Below are 17,966 nucleotides of genomic sequence, written 5' to 3'. Positions count from 1 at the left end.
TACATGTTAGCTTCTTAGTAACAGCCAAAATGGAAAAACATAGCATCTTGAGAAGTGTTCTTAACTCTCAAAAGACATACAGAAGGCAACAAGCAATGTATACATACGTTTGCATTTAAAACATGTTTATCTTTGTGCCCCATGGAAAAAATGGAAATATAAGATCTTTTTGTGATACATAAAATAAATTCCTTATCAGGATGTTCTACTTAAATAACTGTCAGCTTCAAAGATCCACATATAAAATTTTTCCTGGTGTTGACACTTTTATTCTGAGCTCTACTGATATTTTTCATTATTGTAAGCTTTTGCGTATCAAAAGGGGAGAGGGAGAAAGAGAGAGCAAGGCCAAGTGAGAGAGAGAACTAACTAGCTAGCTAGCTTTAGGACAAGAATAAAACCAGTGCAGAACTAATCCATCATTTTGCCAAGCTTCACAGCAGCTCCGTGATAAACTAATAATTAGCAGTAGCTCATCCTTTCCTTTAACTTTCATGTCAATCTGCCTGTGATTCGTTTCAGACATGATGTTTGTTCTTGTTCTTTCTGAAATCATTTCTGTGGTTATATTGTTATAAGTGAATTCTAAAAATTTGCAAGGAAAGTCCTTCTCTCGCTGGACTCTGCAGTGTTTTAATGCTGGAAGCGTATTTCCAAATCCAGCAAAGCCCTAGTGAGCGCCTGGTGCTGAGAGGTGAGACGCCTGGACGCAATGACCCTTTCAACGCTTCTTCCAGGGAGCTGTCCTTTAAGAAAGGAGATACCGTCTACATCCTCAGGAAGATCGATCAGAACTGGTACGAGGGGGAGCACCACGGCAGAGTCGGCATTTTCCCGATCTCCTACGTAGAGGTGGGTCCCCGCGCTCGGCCGGCGGCTGCTGGGCAGTAGCTCAGCCGCGGCAGTGACCTCGTTTCCTCCGCAGAAGCTGGCGCCTCCCGAGAAGGCCCAGCCGGCCAGGCCGCCGCCCCCCGTCCAGCCGGGAGAGATAGGGGAAGCCGTGGCCAAGTACAGCTTCAACGCAGACACCGCCGTGGAGCTGTCGCTGAGAAAGGTACGGCAGCGCCGCTGGGCGCCCTTGCGAGGACGGGAGGCTCTGCAGAGAAGCAGCTCGCCGCCTCCCTCAGACACGCTGGGGGTTCCCCACTTTCTACGAAGGTCCCGCCCCCCCCCCAGTTCTGCGGGCAGGGCTCTCACCCAGCTCCTTCCAGGTGACATCCCCGGGGGACACAAGTCCTCAAAGAGACTCCCCGCTGGGGTAGCCTGGGAAGCAGGCCCCCACTCCAGGGTGGGGTGCAGGCGCTGCTCGGGGGGCTGGTGGGGTGTGGGGCTCTCCAGCCCCTCCAAACCACTGGTTCTGCTGCTTGCTCTTCCGTTGCTTAAATGTGAGCTATCCCGGCACTCATTTCTCTCCTCCCTTGGAATGCCATAAAAGCAAGGACGCTGCTCCCGCTGGGAGCCTTTTCGAGAAGCCGTCGATGGTGTCTCCCCAGACGCCAGCCCCTTGGCCCACCCCAATCCCAGCGACCACCTCCCCACCTGTAACCCCTCTTCTCAGTGCATCCGAAAGGCCTGAACTTGCTGCTTCACGCAGCTGAGAGTGGTCAAAGGAACCATCGTACCGCGTGCTAACCCATTCCACACATTTGTTTAGGTAGCCGCGTGCCTGCCCCAAGCCCAGCTGGCAGGCAGAACCCAGGGTTCTGGAGCCCCGTTTCCGCTTCGCAGAGAGCACGGCTGCTCTGGCCCTAGCAGGACCGGTGCGTCCTCTCTCCCCATCCCAGCTCCGCCACCCGCTGTAGCGCTTTCCCCTGCCCCCACCCCGACCCACCTCCCCTGCACCCCTTCCCGCAGAAAGCCACACATCATGGCAGGAAGCACATCCCCCGTTTCTTGCTTTAAATAGTTGTTCCTGCCAGTGCGTGTTCTAGGCCTGGTGTCTTAGTTAAAATCCGTGTGGTTTTACGATTTCAAGAGAGTCGCGTCCCTTCAGGGTGTTCTGCTTCCTGGTGGTGGGACAGGCTGTGTTAGTCAGCCAAAGGGCACTGAGGCAAAATACCAGAAATGGGCTGGTTTTCATAAAGGGCATTTATTTGGGGTAGGAGCTTACAGATCCCAGGCCATAAAGCAAAAGTTACTTCCCTCACCAAAGTCTGTTGCCACGTGTTGGAGCAAGGTGGCTGCGGACTGAGGGTTCAGGCTTCCTGGGTTCCTCCCTTCCAGAGTCTTGCTTCGTTCTGGGTTCAGTGTTCCTCTCTTCCTGGGGCTGGCTTCTCTTTCCTCTGTGGGTTTACTTCCCAGGGCTCCAGCTTAAGGCTTCAGCATCAAACTCCAACATCAAAAACCCCAACCTTAAAAGCCCGCAGCTCTGTCCTCTGCCATGCCTTTTATCTGTGGGTCCCCACCCACCAAGGGGCAGGGACTCAATGCCCTCCTGGCACAAGGGGTTTACATAATTACTTAATCAAGTAACCCCTGAATCCAATATAATCTAATATGCCCAGAGGAAAAAGTCAGTTTACAAACATAATCCAATATTTCTTTTTGAAATTCACCAATAATATCAAACTGCTACACAGGCCAAATAGACCACCCAGCATTTGGGCAGAAGAGGGCCTCACTAGAGCGCCCTCCAGCCCCCCAGGTGTGCTGCTATCACCTGTGTACCAGCTCCGTCGCCCATCGGGTGTAGCTGCCCCAACTTGCACAGCTCCTTCTAGATGCCATGTGTGGGTCACATGTGGTCCTGAGTTAAAATTTTAACTGGCCTTAGCTTGATCCTGTCAAGTAGCAGGAGTAGCAATGATAGAAAGTTCTATTGTGGCAAAAGCTGGGGCTGCTATTCGTGCTTAACAACCAGCGTGGCATGGCCACCAACCATCAGAATTGGTCTGTTTCCTTCCTGGCACAGACCAGCTATGGCTACAGCCTGGCTCGTCCAGGGGTCACCCCAGGCGGCCCGAGGTGCAGTCTTGGCCACCACTTAGCTTGAATAGATTAGAGAAGGGAAGAAGCAGGTGCCATCAGCCCTTCTGCTTGATTCCAGCGCAGCTCAGGCGCCCACCACGGTGGCACGCGTTTCCGGAACTCTCCTTGGAAAAGTCCCTCCCTTGACTCTTCAGTGATAGGCTGGTGCTCCCCGGCTGAGACGCTGCCTGGTAACTCCGCTGCTCCCTGAGGCAACTCGCCCGGGTCGTTTCACAGGTGCCCGTGTGACTGGTCATCCCATCCACCCTACCTGAGCCTCCTTAGGGAAGATCTAACAGTGAGAATGGGTGGTTAAATTGTGTGTACGTTGATCATCTGTAATTTGTGAGTAAGCTCTGAAACCTTCCTGACATTCCCTTGATTAAACAAAAGGCAAAGCACAAAAACCTTCCCAAACGGAAAAATATTGTTTATCAGAAAACATTGATAACTACGTGCCTTTGCTTCTCTATTTATAATGCGTTTTCCTCATCTTCATTGCAGGGAGATAGAGTTATTCTTCTGAAAAGAGTTGATCAAAACTGGTATGAAGGTAAAATTCCAGGAACCAGCAGGCAAGGAATCTTCCCTGTGTCCTACGTAGAGGTTGTCAGGAAGAACCCAGGAGAAGGTGCTGATTCCCCGGAGCCTCCGACACCCCACAGCTATCCTGGGGACAGAATCCACAGCTTCAGTTCAAACAAGGTACGAAGATGTGCTATCGCACTAGTGCAATACTTGAGAGCGCGAATAAGATCATCAGTATGTGATTTTAGGACCTTAGACTAAACCATCCCCCCTGCTGCAAAGAAAATGCTTTACTTGAGTGCCACAGCAATAAACTTAATTTTCTCAAATAGGCATTAGCATGAAGGCTTCATAATTGATTTTTACTAATTCCATTTTCAAGAAATAAAATATTGAAAGAGGAAGAAACTATTAGTATCATAAACCCCTATTACATTTATTTATTTATATATATCTTTTATTTTGTGTTTTTAAATGTATATGTCTTCTGAAATGATTTTTTCAAAACCTTAATTTTATACGTATATATTGTTTATCTCAAAGATAAAGCAAATTCTATAAAAGTCTCAATGTTTTTATTAATTACTTTTTATCTTATTTATAGCATTTATTGTAGCACGAGTTAGAGCAAAAGCTTTTCATTGGGGCCTGTAAGTCAGCTTGTTTATTAGTTTGAAAGAAAACGCCAGAGGTTATCAGAAGACCTTAAGCGTATTAGCTTTAGGACAGTTCTACCTCACTTCTGCAGTCTCATTTGTGCTAGTAGCTAAGGATGATTATCCTTCTCACTATGTGCTTTAAAAGGGACTTTACATCTGGATCTGGTTAATTAGAAAGACTACTTTCCTCCTATTTTCTCTACTCACAAGATAAAATTTTTCTTAATTCTCTGTAGTTATAATATGTTCCTTTGTATATGGTACTTAGGGATTTCTCTCTCCTTTTCATTAAATTCAAAGTATAAAACTTTAAATTACCAGAGAATTAATTCTAAAATATTATGAGTTCTTCCCCACATTCTTTAAAAGTTAATAAGTTGCAAAATTTATTAATTATTCTAACTGAGATCAAGGCTGGGGCATAGAAAAACAAACCATCTAAAATGAGCCAAATAAAATCAACACATCAGACATAATTATCCTGTGAGTTCATGTCCCAGCGTAAGATCATTCCAAAATTTCCTTCCCAGTGGCCTAAAGAACTCTGAAAATCCTGAGAGAAGAATTTTCTCTAAAAAGGTTAAGACTAGTATTTTATTTATTCTGATCCTCTTGGAAGGCAGGGTTTCGGGTATAGGGCAGAAACTCTTGATGCTTTGTCATTGGATAATGGGGCAATTTGGCATCACCCAGTTTAGTGTGATTGATTGTTTTCCAGAATCTTCTTCAGTTTTTAATTTCACTACCAAAGCTTAGCATTTGGAGATCAACAACCTTCCTTCAGTAGTTTTACTGGTACAGAGGAAAGACAAGAATCTTCATCTACCAGTGGTAAATCCTAAAGAACTGACAGAGAACTTTCAAAGTGATTGTACCTTTAAGTAAAATTTTAGAAGGAAGAATAAGCATGTAGCTACTCAGGTTTATCTAAAGTTTTAGAAATTCTTCCATCATGTCCTGATAAGGGCAGTCTACTATTTGAGATCAAAATGTTTTATCTTTGTTGTGAATGTGACTTAAAAGTATTTTTAAGAATTTCTAGGTTTTTTTTCTTATAATACCAGATTTTAAATTTTGTAAGTAGAGAAATATATACATCTCTCTAACAACTAATTAGTATTCTATTCTGACTGCTGGAAAAAAAACGTTTATGTTGGAAAGTTTGTGTTCATAATTTAAGAAAAACAAACTTAATGCTGTCACCCAGTCGTAATCCATGCTGTGATGGATCAATCCAGCAGGCTTAATGAAGGAAACTTCTCAGTAGTGTTGAACTGGATATTTTCAGAAAAAGTAGTATCATATACTTCTAAAGGATGGTATTCAAAAGATACCAACTGCTAAATATTCTATTTTCTAACTGATATTTGCTGCAGAGGAAGAAACTCGCTGAATGATTTGTCCTTCATTCTTTGGCACGCTCCAATCCCATTTCCTGGCATACTACCTCCATTTTTAAGTTGCTATTATCCCTGATATTTCTACTTTTAGTAGAGTAAATTGAAATTCTAATGCTTTGGAAGGCAGGGTAATTATGATTTCTCCGTAAAAGGTGTGGTTTTGTGGTAAAGGTATCCTGCAATTCTTAATTTGACTTTCCGCATAAGCAAGTTGCCTGAAGCTCAGAGCGCTGAACCTGTCAAATGTGTGTCGATGACGATGGGGATGCTCTAGACTGGTAGCAGCAGGTAGTAAAGATGACAGTGAAGCTTAAAGAGCTTTCTTCCTCCCATGTAATACCCTGTGTAACAGGAGCATAGAACAGAATTCTGCCCGGTAGGGGAACACTTCTTGGCCCTGCCTCGTTGCCCATTCAGCATCTCCTGCTCGCGAGGAGCTCGCATCTCCTGCACATTCAGCATCTCCAGCTCCAAGCCGGAGGCAGGCTGGAGGCAGCCTTCGTCCTCAATCAAAGAAATGAGTGTCGGACTGCCGTCTGTCCTACCCCATTATGACATATTTCCCTAAAAATTAAAAAAAGCATCTATGTAATTAGACTGATACCCCATTCCCTGGGACGCAGAAGGCAGAAGTTGAGCGGGGAGTGCAGGGTCCTGGTGCCTCCAAGGACCGCTTACTGTGTGTGTGAAGGAGCATCCTGAAGCCACAAGCAAGTGATCCCCAAAATCCTTCTTAAAGACTTTTTCTTTCCAAACCAAAGTCCTCTGCTCAGAAAGATGTAGTCATTCCCCAGCCGCTCATAAGGCTGCTTTTATCTACAGCATGTAGCATTCCTTCTAGTCCAGCAATGAGAGATAAATGTCCTAGAATGGTACTATTTTTTATGAATTTAATAAAAATTTAAATTTAATATTTTGTTTAATATATCCAAATTACAACAATGATATTAAGATATACAGAAATATATTTTTTGCTTCAGGTGATTAAGCACCATAAATTCTACCTCTTCAGGGTTACACAAAATGTCAAGCTTTTGAGAGATGGGGTGTCTTAGTGGAAGTTTACTTTCATTAACATCATATACTTCTTTGCTATATAAACATTTACTTTGGATTTTTTTTTAAATTTTGAAGTAGTAGTTATGTACATTTAGTTTTGTTCTGATCATAGGTTATTGTTCTTGAAAAATACTTCCAGAAATTTTTCATTTAGAAATGTGCTAACATACAACAACCTAAAAATATTTTAGACCATATGTTATAATTACCTTTCAACTATAAGAGAAAAATTATGAAATTTCAAAAGAATTGGCATCACTGCTGGAAGAAAGTACTAAAATTGGGGAGATAAAAAGGCTTAACTATTGAGTCATTGTACATTAACATTATTTCAGTCATTTATTTTACTAAATTGCAACGTAGAGACCTATTTTAAAAGAGAGAGACTTGGATTAAATCTCTTAAACTCACACTCTCTGTGCTCATAATCTCCATGACTCAGCTTTATCTTGGCATTTGGCATGTAAAACCCTTTCAGAAAGCTCGTCAGCTTTCACCTTTCAAACAACCCTTCCAATTAACGTGCTAATGATGTTATGTATTTGAATTCAACATATCTTCAACTCTAGAGCATAGCATAAAATGCCTTTATCTTCCCTGCCACACCCTTCCTGCTTTCCCGTGTCTATTTGTCCGGCTGTGCTGTTACTCTCGCTGCTCTTTTCCAACTTCGTATCACTGCTCCTTTCTAAAGCTGGCTCCCAGCGGCCCACCCCCTCCTCTCACGCACAAAGCCGCCCCCAGCCCCGAGAGAGGAGCTCTGCAGGAAACGGCCCCTGCGCGGCTGCCCCCGACGGCTGGGTGGCTGTCCGCGAGCCCACCAGCCCCACCTCCTTTCCTGGACAACTCCTTGGAGGCATTAGAGAAGCTTGCTGCTTTATCCTTCTCAGCTGACCAAGCCAAGCCCACTCTCCCAGAGGAGACGGTCCTTGAGATTATAGAGGAGCCCTCCGCCCTCCTCCCGGTGCCTGCAGCCCCCCGACCGGCCCCCCGGGCTGGGCTGCCCTCGGCTTCAGGCCATCCTGGCGAGGCGGCGCGTGAGAGGGACCTAAACCCAACGCAGCTCAAGTCCTCGGCTCTGAGCAAGACCAGAAGGGGCTTCTCAGACTCCGAAAAGATGCCGGCCGGCCCCGGCGGCGCGTGTGTGGCCCCTGCACGCGCTGGTGCGGGCTCCCTGTGCCAGACCCTGCCCGCGCTTGGCGAGGAAGAGGAGTCCTGCGAGGGGCCATGTCCAGGATGGGACGAAGGGCCGCAGGAGCCAGGCCGGGGTGGCCGCGGCGCCCCCGAGCTCACGTCCAGCCTCCACATCGAAGAGGAGCCCGAGCAGGCGAGGCCCGGCGGGCGAGAGGTATTCCAGTTGTGCCTAATTCCTGCAGCACTAATCAGTCTTACTCCAACGAGCAGGGACACTGAGTCACACTAACAGCATCCGTTTTGACACCGCCTTAGCGGTTTTGCTTTAAGAAACGGGCAGCGTTTAAGAGCGTGATGGTGGGGTTTAATGTGGAAAAACACCATATATTAATAAGGTGATATAATTTGTTAGTCCCTGTATTTCTTTACTACTCTAAATCCTTATAAAGACAACTATTCTTTCTAGTTTTCCAATATTAATAATCGTAGCTTATATTTACAAAAGAAAGGAAGAGAGGGGAGCAAGGGGGGGGAGGGAAAAGTTGTGGTGGTCCAGGCCCCTTTTGACTTTTTTAAGATCATTTCTTCAGGTCAGCATCTACTTAAGAATTGGATCGTACATCTTCAATTTACGAAGAGCCTGGAAATGGTCTTAATCGACAAAGTGGGAAAATCCCCTGAATCTTTAACATCTCAACTTTTCTCTTTTAAAAAATATCTTTATCTCTCAAATATCTAGCCTTTGAATTAAAAGCAAAGATGATTAATGGGCAACACTGAAATTAGGAAATAAAGGAATAGTCCAGTTATGTCACCCTGAGGTCATGTTCCTCTGTGGCTCTCTGCTTCACATTTTTAAAAACCGAAGCCCCGGGTTTCCTCCCGAGAGCTGACCCATACCAAAGGCCAGGCGTCGGCCTGCACAGAGGTTCTCAGCTGCTCCCTCAGCCTGGGAGAAATCCCACCTGACAGAGACGCCGGCGGAAACCAGCCCGCTGCCCAGCAGTCGCCGTGGCGCGCCTCGCCAGGCCCCCAGCCGCTTACCCGAATGGCCGATTCCCGCTCGGGCGGCGCCCATCCCCTGCCTGCGCAGCGCAGGCGCGCCGCTCAGTCCCCACGTAAATGGACCTGCTGTAGGAGCAAGTCACCAGGGGCCTGCGTTTCAGATACTGTGGAGAGGAAGCCCGCGCCCAAGGACATTACACAATTGCAGAATATGGCTCTGCTTATGTCCAGCCACGCACATTGGGAAAATTAAACCCAGCAGACCCACCGGGGCTTTTTTTAGGAGGTACCCCGGGTTGAACCCAGGACCTCGTACATGAGAATAGGTGCTCAACCACTGAGCTCCATCTGCTCTCCCTGTTGGGAATTTTGAATCAAATTCAAAAGAAAACAAAAAATAGGGCTTTTAAAGTAAGACCGTATCATATATGCCACTTCTCAGGTATCGGGTAACCTTAAAAGTATTTGAGCTGGGGGTGCCCTCTAAAGACGGTGCGACGTCACCCCGGCCACGAGCATAACCTCGTCTTGTCTTTCCTCAACGCTCAAGCCGCCTGCATTTTCTGTGGGAGATGGAACCGCTACATCTTCCTCCAGCCGTCAGCTCTCCTCCCCTCCATCCTGCCCTCCCCTCCCCTCTGTCCCTGCCCTGGTCTCTACACTGCCTCCCCCCACCCAGCCCAGCCCACCTCCTCTCCTCCCTAAATATTCACACCCCCAGGAGAGAAGGTCACCAAAATTAAAGGTAACTGCGTCTGGAGCTGGCACTGCATGCCTTCAAACTAATCAGGCATGCGTGTTTAGGTCTGTGCCATCTTACAAAGTCTAGAAAGTCGTGTGAAGATGGGTTACTAACTTTCATATATTTTTGTTTGTTTGCTTGTTTGTTTTGAGGTACTGGGGCCAGAGATTGAACCCGGAACCTCGTATGTGGGAAGCCGGTGCTCAGCCACTGAGCCACATAGGCTTCCCTGAATTGGGTTTTGCATTTGTTTGCATGTTGTTTGCTCTTTGTTTTGTTTTGAGGAGGCTCCGGGAACCGAACCTGGGACCTCTAATGTGGGAGGCAGGTGCTCAACAGCTTGAGCCACATCCGCACCCAGGTGCTAACTTTTAACATCATCAACCTGGCCTCTGTTCCAAAATTCAGAAGTTATATTCTAAAAACAAGCTAAAATTTATTTCAGAATAAAAAGCAGTCATTCGATTTTTTAGGAAGGTTGGGGATCAGCTGGGAAAGGTGTCGGCTTTGGGCTGTCAAGGCCACTTGGTAGCAGGCTTTTGCCTTCGTCCCCATCCCCGCCTGCGCCAGCAGGTGCAGCAGGCCCGGCAGGGCGGTCTCTAGCGTCACTGTCCTGGGCCTTGCTAGAGAGGACACAGGCACAAAGCGTCCATCTCTGTAGGCTCACAGCTTCGCTGGTGGGTCACCACTTAAAAATTTTAAGAAAATTGATGACTGGCCTTGGAAAGAGAGCTAATGACAGGCACACATGAAATCAATTCATCACACACAAAAAAGTTTTGTTTCTGTGCACAGAATGATCTGAAACATTTACTTTGGACCCAGAGGTGATTGACTTCAAATAACAATTCCTCCTCACAGTCAAGCTTTTGCACTTGAAATGAGAGCCTCTGCAAATAAGAAAATAAATGCACTTGGGGAGACAAGTGCCTGTACCAGGAAGCACCAATACCTGGAAAAGGTTGTTTCGGCAATCTTCAAACTCCCCATCGTCAAATCCTCCAGCAAAATAGCCCATCTGTGTGCATTCGTCTCACGAAAGGGATTTTTTAATGGAATACTTTTAAGACTAGTTGCTTTTTGCCCTTTGAGTTTTTATCTTAGCTGGCAGAAAATAATAAAGAAAAAATTTTCCATGGCACTTTATATAATGTCCAAGACTAAGAGCTTGCTTTCTTCCCCCTCCCTCTGTGGTTTTATTTTTAAGGCCAAATAAAACCACGGGCTTGTTCTTCAGTCTTTAAACTTAATAAATACATGAGACAATAACTTCAGAATTGGAGTTCTCTCCCTTAGAAAACTTGCCATCTTAGTATCAAAACAAAATCAGAATTTGTACAGGTCCATTCTCTGCAAGAACCAAGTCCATCCTATACATCCTTTAGGATTCATCTTATATGCAGAATCATGTCAGATGGAGGCACTGATAATATCTGTTTTAAAAGAATACTTTAATACATCAAATAATTATGGAAAAAAGGAGGTTTTCCCTCATATTTGGAGACAGGTGCTCATTTTCAATCTCCCACTATTTTTTTTTCACTTTCCTCCTAATATGTTCAAATGACCTTTCCACCCATTACTATTCTCACCATTCCAACAACTGAAAAGGAAAAGCTCTCCATGGACCTCGGTGGTTCCTGCACTTCCGGGTGTCACGACTGGCTGTAGTGTCTCAACCCAATCAAGCAGGATGGAGCAGAGCACGTCTGGCTCCAAGGTCATCAGTGATTCCAGGAGATCCTGTTTTGTTTCGGCACTGCAGCCTCCTCAACAGGACACAGCCATGATTTGGCCCAATGTGGCTGCTCCGGCACCAGCATTGCCTTCTTCGTTCCAGCCAGCAGGAGGGAGGAAAGATCAGACCCCTTCCCGGAGCCGTGCTTCTCCTTGTTCTTGTTAGCACATCCAGATGCCGCGAAGAGCGGGAGTGCCCACGTCCCTCCTCACCTCTGATTCCATGGCCGAGGCTGCGAAGAGAATGCCCTGGAGCTCGCCAGCTCTTCCCCCACACACTCACCAAACATGCCCGGTGCATTTCACCCCAGACGGGGAGTTCGGAGCCAGTCGTTACAGGGAGTTTTGAAAATGTTCCTAAGTGCAAGTTGAAAAACCACCTGCCTTTAACAAAAAGTCCTTCCAGTGCGAAGATTCCCTAAACCAAATTGCTAGGTCTTGTCCGCCGTAAGGGCACCCACGCGCCAAATGCCGAGCCGCTGACCGCCAAGAATCTTCCCGTAAAAAGTACCCGAAGAATCCCGAGGGGCTTGTGGTCAGGGAAGTAGTCGTCAGTTAATTATATCCCACCGTTTTTCCACATAAAGACGTATTTTCTTTTTGTGTTTTGTTAGAAAAGCTTTGCCTTGAACAAATGTTTAACACTTTAGATGGGTTTTAAGACAAATTCTCCTCTATCTTCCTTGAATCTATTCAAATAAGCCCAGAGAACCATTTGGGTTTGAGGATGCCTTAGCCCAGGTGCTGCGTTCCAGGGCAGGCGAACTCGTTTCTGAAGCTCCCCGCCTGGGCTGCCTCCCAGCGCTGGCCATGCCCACTGCCCCCCACCCTGCCTCTGTGCTGCCCCCAGCGCTGGCTGTGCCCACTGCCCCCCGCCCTGCCTCTACGCTGCCCCCCAGCACCAGCCGTGCCCCCCGCCCTGACTCTGCACTGTCCTCCAGCGCCAGCCATGCCCGCTGCCCCTGGCTCTGCCTCCCAGCACTGTCCGTGCCCGCTGCCCCCAGCCCTGCCTCTGCACTGCCTCCCAGCCCCGTCCCTGCCCGCTGCCCCCGCCCTGCCACCCTGCCTCTGCGCTGACCCCCGCCCTGCCTCTGCGCTGACCCCCAGCACCGTCCCTGCCCGATGACCCCTGCCCTGCCTCTGCGCTGACCCCCAGCACCGGCCATGCCCGCTGTCCCCTGCCCAGCCTCCGCACTGCCTGTCTTAAAAGTCCTGCCGGAGCGGCAGCTCGGTGCCCTGGCGTGGCCATGGGGGCGGCTGGCAGCGCCCGCGCTCTGAGCCCCTGCATTCTGCTGCTCGGGGCCAGCATGCGCCTGTGCGTGGAGCAGGGACAGCCCTGCGCGGGCGGGAACTGACGACTTCTCGTGGCTCTTCCAGGCGGGCTCTGAGAGCGAGGCCTCTGTCCTGGGCAAGCCGCCGCGCAGCCCGGCGCTGTCCAGGAGGTCACCTGCCCGAGGGCCTGGCGGAACCCACAGGGTAGGAGCCCGCGCCGCCCCGGCCCTCCCGGGACCCTCCCCCCGGGGACCGGCCCTTGGCCTGGCTGGACAGGGGCTGGGGACGCCCTTGGGATGGGGCGACAGCGGAGGGTGGGCCTCGGCCCCGTGCCGCCCTTCGCGCGTGGCCGAGGTTCCGAAGCCATGTCGCCCCGCTTCTCCCCACCAGCGAGCATGAGCACGAGGGCGGCTGCCCACGCCTGCCCCCCGCCGCTTCACAAGTGCACCTGTGAGCCACTGCCCCGAGCCGTGCTGTCCCCCCAGGGCCCGAAACCAGGCCCCTCACGTCTGCGCGCACGCTCGGGCGCCAGCTGCGTGTCCAAGTCCGTGTCCTTGTTTCTGATGTTCTGCTGCTCTGGGGACACGTGCTCCACCCAGTCGCTGGCCTCTCCTCCCCGTCCTGCTGTCCAGGATGTGTGGACCCCCACCCCCCCGGGCCAGCTTTGACTGGACGTAAAGGCCAAACCGCCCTCTGTCAGCTGCTAGTTCTCCCTTCGCCTCAGCGTTCTTCAAGGAGTGGGCTCTGAGAGCTGGTACCGGTTCTGAGCAACGCTGCCAAGGGCGGGGGCTTTCCTGTCAGGGCTCCTTGCGCCGTTTCTACCTTAATGGACCCTGGTTGACCCTAAGCGTTCAGCGACACAACTGCGGCTCAGCGTTTCAAGGTTTTAAAGGCTTGCTTTCGAGGTTTCCTTTTTCTCCCTTTTAAAATGCAGGCACTTCTCTGTATTTATGCAATGCTCTGCTTTTTGTTTGGCATAAAAAGATCTCCTTTTGTTGCTGGGGCGGATTTGTGTCACCATAGAGAGAGGAGAATGTCAATTTGTAGAGATTTTTATTCTAGACTGAAGGACCTTCCAGCACCAAAACAAAAAGACATCTTTCTTCACAATTAATGGGCCATCCGTAGATTTCCAGGGGTCAATGAGAGGGTTTTGGGCCATTATAAGGTTTTTCTTTGCCAGATTTTTACATTATTCATTTGAGTGTTAGATTATATTTTTCCTGTAGGATACAAATATTCCATTTTCTTTAGACATATGCAAATTTGTGTTTTTATCTTCATAATTTAAGAAGGGAAAAAAAGCCTATCAATTTTAACACTGCACTGTTAGTACTTCATCTAATTCTGATTGGAAAGTACTAAAAGTAACATTTTCTGGAAAAAGCAACCTGTGAACTTCAGAGCTGGTTGTAACTCTTTCACAGATTTTTCCACGCTAGTATTTAAGAATTATCTAATACTAGATATGGTAAATCCTGTATCACAGATAGATGGCTTTCCAGCAGACTGTCTCTCATTCTCTGAGATATGGCAGTATCTATTTTACTGATAACAGAGAATCTAGGATATTTCAAATCAACTTCCATATAAACAGTGGTTTGTAGTTGGATCTGGTTTTGAAAATTAGCATGTGTTTAAAACATGTCTCATTTGTATCAGCTTTTTGACAACTTTAAAAAAGAGCTAAGAGATTGTTACATTCCCAAAGAAAAGGTTATTTAGGATACTGTGTCAACAGCATGATGCTTCATTTGATTTTCTAATTTTTATTGCACTCTAAAGACTCATCAAAGAAATGTAAGCATCATCTAATTCTCACTCAAAATTTCCAACCCAGTGACTGTACTGTGTTCATTTTGAAAACCACCTTCTTAAGTTCACAGTTCATGTAAGCCACTCTGAATTCCACAAATGTATACTGCTCTATTCTTAGCACAAACCTGCTAAAGTTACAAGTGATAGAAATACCTGAGCAGATAGTTAAAACAGAAATGAGCACAGACCAAAAATCCTGGTGACTAAGAGTGCTTCCTTCTCAAGAATTTAAAACATGGGAAGGGAAGCGCATGGTCGGAAAGCAGGCGACTCTCTATCCCATATCATTAACTCCGTCATCTTTAAAATATCCTTTCAAAATGAATTCCGCGGCAGGGACTTGGGGAGAGACTTAGGGCGTGCTGCCCCTGCTCAGCAGCAGGGGGCAGCAGAGCGCAGCTTCGGCACAGCTTCTGGGGTGGCCGCACCTGGCTTAGAAGGCTGGGGGATCTAGCTCATTCAAATCCCACAAGTCATCTTTCTTCAAAACTGCTTCCTAAGCATCCATGCTCACATAGCGATGATTCTGTTAATGACAAGCTTAGAAGAGTCCTTCCGCAGTGTTAGAACAGATACACTGTTTCCCTGCTAATAAAAGCTGGGGTAAATTCTGGCCTGATTAAGTGGACTATATAGAAAACAGGTGAGTCCGAAAATAAGGTTCTTTAAAGGATATGAAGAAAGATATATTGGGACAGATGTGTAAAAGTAAGGGCATCACTAGCTGGTACGTCCAGAAACACAAGCTCTTGAGATGTACAGGCCAGTGGAATCAAGAGAGCCACATGCAATAGCAGTAGCCAAATTTCCATAACTGTCAAATTGTCATGTTTAAAAGATTTATGAGGTTGGTTGGAATGAAGGAATTAAACAAGTAAAATTGTAACAATGATAACTAAAAGGTAGTATATGGACTTTAAAAAGAGATTGTTTTATATTAATGAATAATTTGATTTTTAAATTGTAAGCATATTTTAAAGGTAAGGGAGCAATGAAATTAGAACATCAGCTCTACCAAGCACTGGAATGCCACAATGTAAAGTTAAAACTTCTACTCAATTTAAAAATATTAAAGAGGTTTAAATATACAGAAATAGATACACCATTTTTATAGCAAAATGAAATCGGTTTTACAAAACATTTTCTCTTAAGACAAGAATAAACAGTATTCTCTTATTTATAACTTTCTTATGCATTGTAAATGGTGCTATAAGGTTTTTGTGAAAGAACAGTAACTATTTTGGTGTGGGATTTCAATTATGGCATATTAGATATTTTTAATTGGCATTTGAGTGATTAGCACCAGCAGTTTCAAAATCATGTGGCTTTAATGTTTGAAATTTCTGTAGCCAGCAATTTTACTCCTGCGAATGTATCCTAAGGAAATAGTTCAAAAGAATAAAATAACTCTATGTATAAAAATGCTTATAGCATTATTTAAGATAGTGAAAAAGAGCAATATTAACTTTTTGAAAAAGAGAGAGAAATGGTTAGGAAAACTAATATATATAGGCAGATGTAAGAGAATATTATTCCACAGTCACTGAAAATGAAAAAAAAGACAGAAATGACTGGGGAAAATATTACAAAAAACATTAATGGCAATTGATACCCCATACTACTGCATAAAAGTGAGACATAAATGTGACTGGAAGAAAACTTGGAGGAATATAATAGGATATAGGATATAGGATTACATTTACCTTTTTATATTTTTAATTTGATTTAATATGTTCAATTACCTTAAAAGTGACTGGAAAGTGATTCAGTCTCAAGTCTCATAATAAAATATTGGTATAATTTAGTATAAATACAGGTTGGCTTATAGTAATACAGTATTTCAACTTCTTAAGTCATGTGTCCCATAATTCCCACCCACTCTTCAGTCTTGGTTTCTGTATTCATGACAGATCAGGGGAAGTTCCTAAGAACCCTGTTTTTACGCACATCCGCTAAAAGCTTCAAATCTTAACATTTTAGCCATGGGAGTACCCAGGCTTTTGATGCCAGAAAGAGAGTTTGGGTGGGGTAAAATATTTAGGAAGGGAGCAGATCATACACCCCGGGACAGAAACGAGCCCTAGAGCTCCAGGTCCGCCCTTGGGCTGGCCGGGTTCCCGTGGACCAGTCTTCCTCCTGCCGTAATCCCTTCATAAAGCAAGGATCTGGGGACTCACAGGGACCTGGCAGCCAATCAGCAGTCATTCCATCAGTAGACTAAGCAAAGCCACCTTCAAAGCTGCCTTGCAAGCTCTGGCTTATCTTATTTCACACATAGCTGTCATTTAGAAGAGCATGCTTTTGCAATGTGTTGTGGGTGAAGTGTAAGGCATTCTTTCCCTAAAAGGTAGACTTCAGGTTGTCGGTATAAACTATACTGAATTTACATATTTGTTGCAATATTTATGTGGATATATGGAATGCTAAGGTTTGTCATTTCCAATATTATAAGTATCTATTACAGATACTGGTCTTGATGCTTAGTTTAAAAAGAAAGGAAACTCTTTTGAGAGTTCAGTGCACTGGAAATTTCTACCAATATTTCTCTTCTAAGGTAAAATGTTATGTGTTACCTGGACATTGTTTGTTGCATTCTATTTGAAGATCTCTGTTTTCTTTTTTAAAATGCATGTACTTTTTCCACCTTGAGAACAGAGTGGCAGTTCAAATGTAGCATGGGCGTCTGCTTACTGTTACCTTCGTCTGTGTTGTGTGTGAGAATGCTGTCCGTTGAAGGAAGGGAAGGAATGAGCGCGTCGACGTTGCTGTCACGCTAAGTGTGGTACATGCTCTGTTGTCCGAGAAGACGCCCGAGAAGGTGTCTGCCTTCCCGTGCCATTGGTCTGGTGTCAGTGCCCTGTTCCTGGCCTTGGAAAAATCAATGGGACTAAACCCTAACTCCTCCTCAAAGCTCGAGCAGACAAGACTGTACATGTGTCCAAAACATTTGAACTGTGGTTATTTTTACTTAATTTAAAACACCTTTCAAAATATTTTAAATATTAATCCTGCAGAAACCTTTTTTTTTTTTTCTTTCCTCTTGGTTTTTTACAACAGGAAATATTTAAATGTCAAGAAAAGTAACATGCCATTATCCAAATTATCTGTTAATTAGTACCGGTTTAAGCATTGATTACATTGAGAATCATTTCATTTCAGCCACAGCGTCCTGTGTTTACTCATGAAAACATTCAAGGTGGGGGGGAACCGTAAGTATGCTTCTTATCTTCTAAATCAAGACTAACCTTGACCCACAGAATGGACAGTTGATGTGCCACAGCAGCTCCTGGCTTGAGCATCAGATTGTCCAGGTGAAAGGGACAATGCAAACCAAAAGAAACAGCAGGCGTCTCCCTCTTTTATAATGGAGAGCAGAAGCTAATTTTAAAAAGAAGCCCGAGGTTTTACAGAAAAGGCCCTTTCTATGCACTAGGGAAACCACCAGCATAAAGGGACCCCTAAGACTTACAAATCTGCCTGCCTCTCCGGGCCTGAGGGCCTGGCCTACAGAGCACTGGAGGAGGAGTCTCCTACCTCAGGCTCTGCTCTGGGGCCAGCAGACCTGGGCAGGTGCCCAACAGGCCGAGAGCAAGACAGGCTCGTAAACACGCCTCACAGGGTCGAGCTCCTGGTGCAAGAACAGGT

At 46.1% G+C, this 17,966-nt stretch overlaps 1 protein-coding gene across 49 annotated transcripts in view; it reads left to right on the top strand.

Annotated features, from left to right (window-relative positions):
* Positions 1–17,966, top strand: part of SORBS2 (sorbin and SH3 domain containing 2) — a 206,868-nt gene that overhangs the window by 181,633 nt on the left and 7,269 nt on the right. For 38 of the 49 annotated variants that reach the window (XM_071212566.1, XM_071212563.1, XM_071212599.1 and 35 more), the window contains 4 exons: positions 738–852; positions 926–1,054; positions 3,472–3,672; positions 17,481–17,530. In XM_071212566.1, the coding sequence (XP_071068667.1) occupies positions 738–852; positions 926–1,054; positions 3,472–3,672; positions 17,481–17,530 (495 nt within the window). Of the gene's footprint in view, positions 1–737; positions 853–925; positions 1,055–3,046; positions 3,239–3,471; positions 3,673–16,785; positions 17,016–17,480; positions 17,531–17,966 lie in introns of those variants that run through there. The other 11 variants (XM_071212596.1, XM_071212571.1, XM_071212581.1 and 8 more) reach the window with 3 other exon arrangements.

Source organism: Dasypus novemcinctus, chromosome 29 (genome assembly GCF_030445035.2).
Source record: "Dasypus novemcinctus isolate mDasNov1 chromosome 29, mDasNov1.1.hap2, whole genome shotgun sequence".
NCBI lineage: Eukaryota > Metazoa > Chordata > Mammalia > Cingulata > Dasypodidae > Dasypus > Dasypus novemcinctus.
The sequence above is the reverse complement of the archived record's forward strand: the minus strand, read 5'-3'. Positions and strand labels throughout refer to the sequence as shown.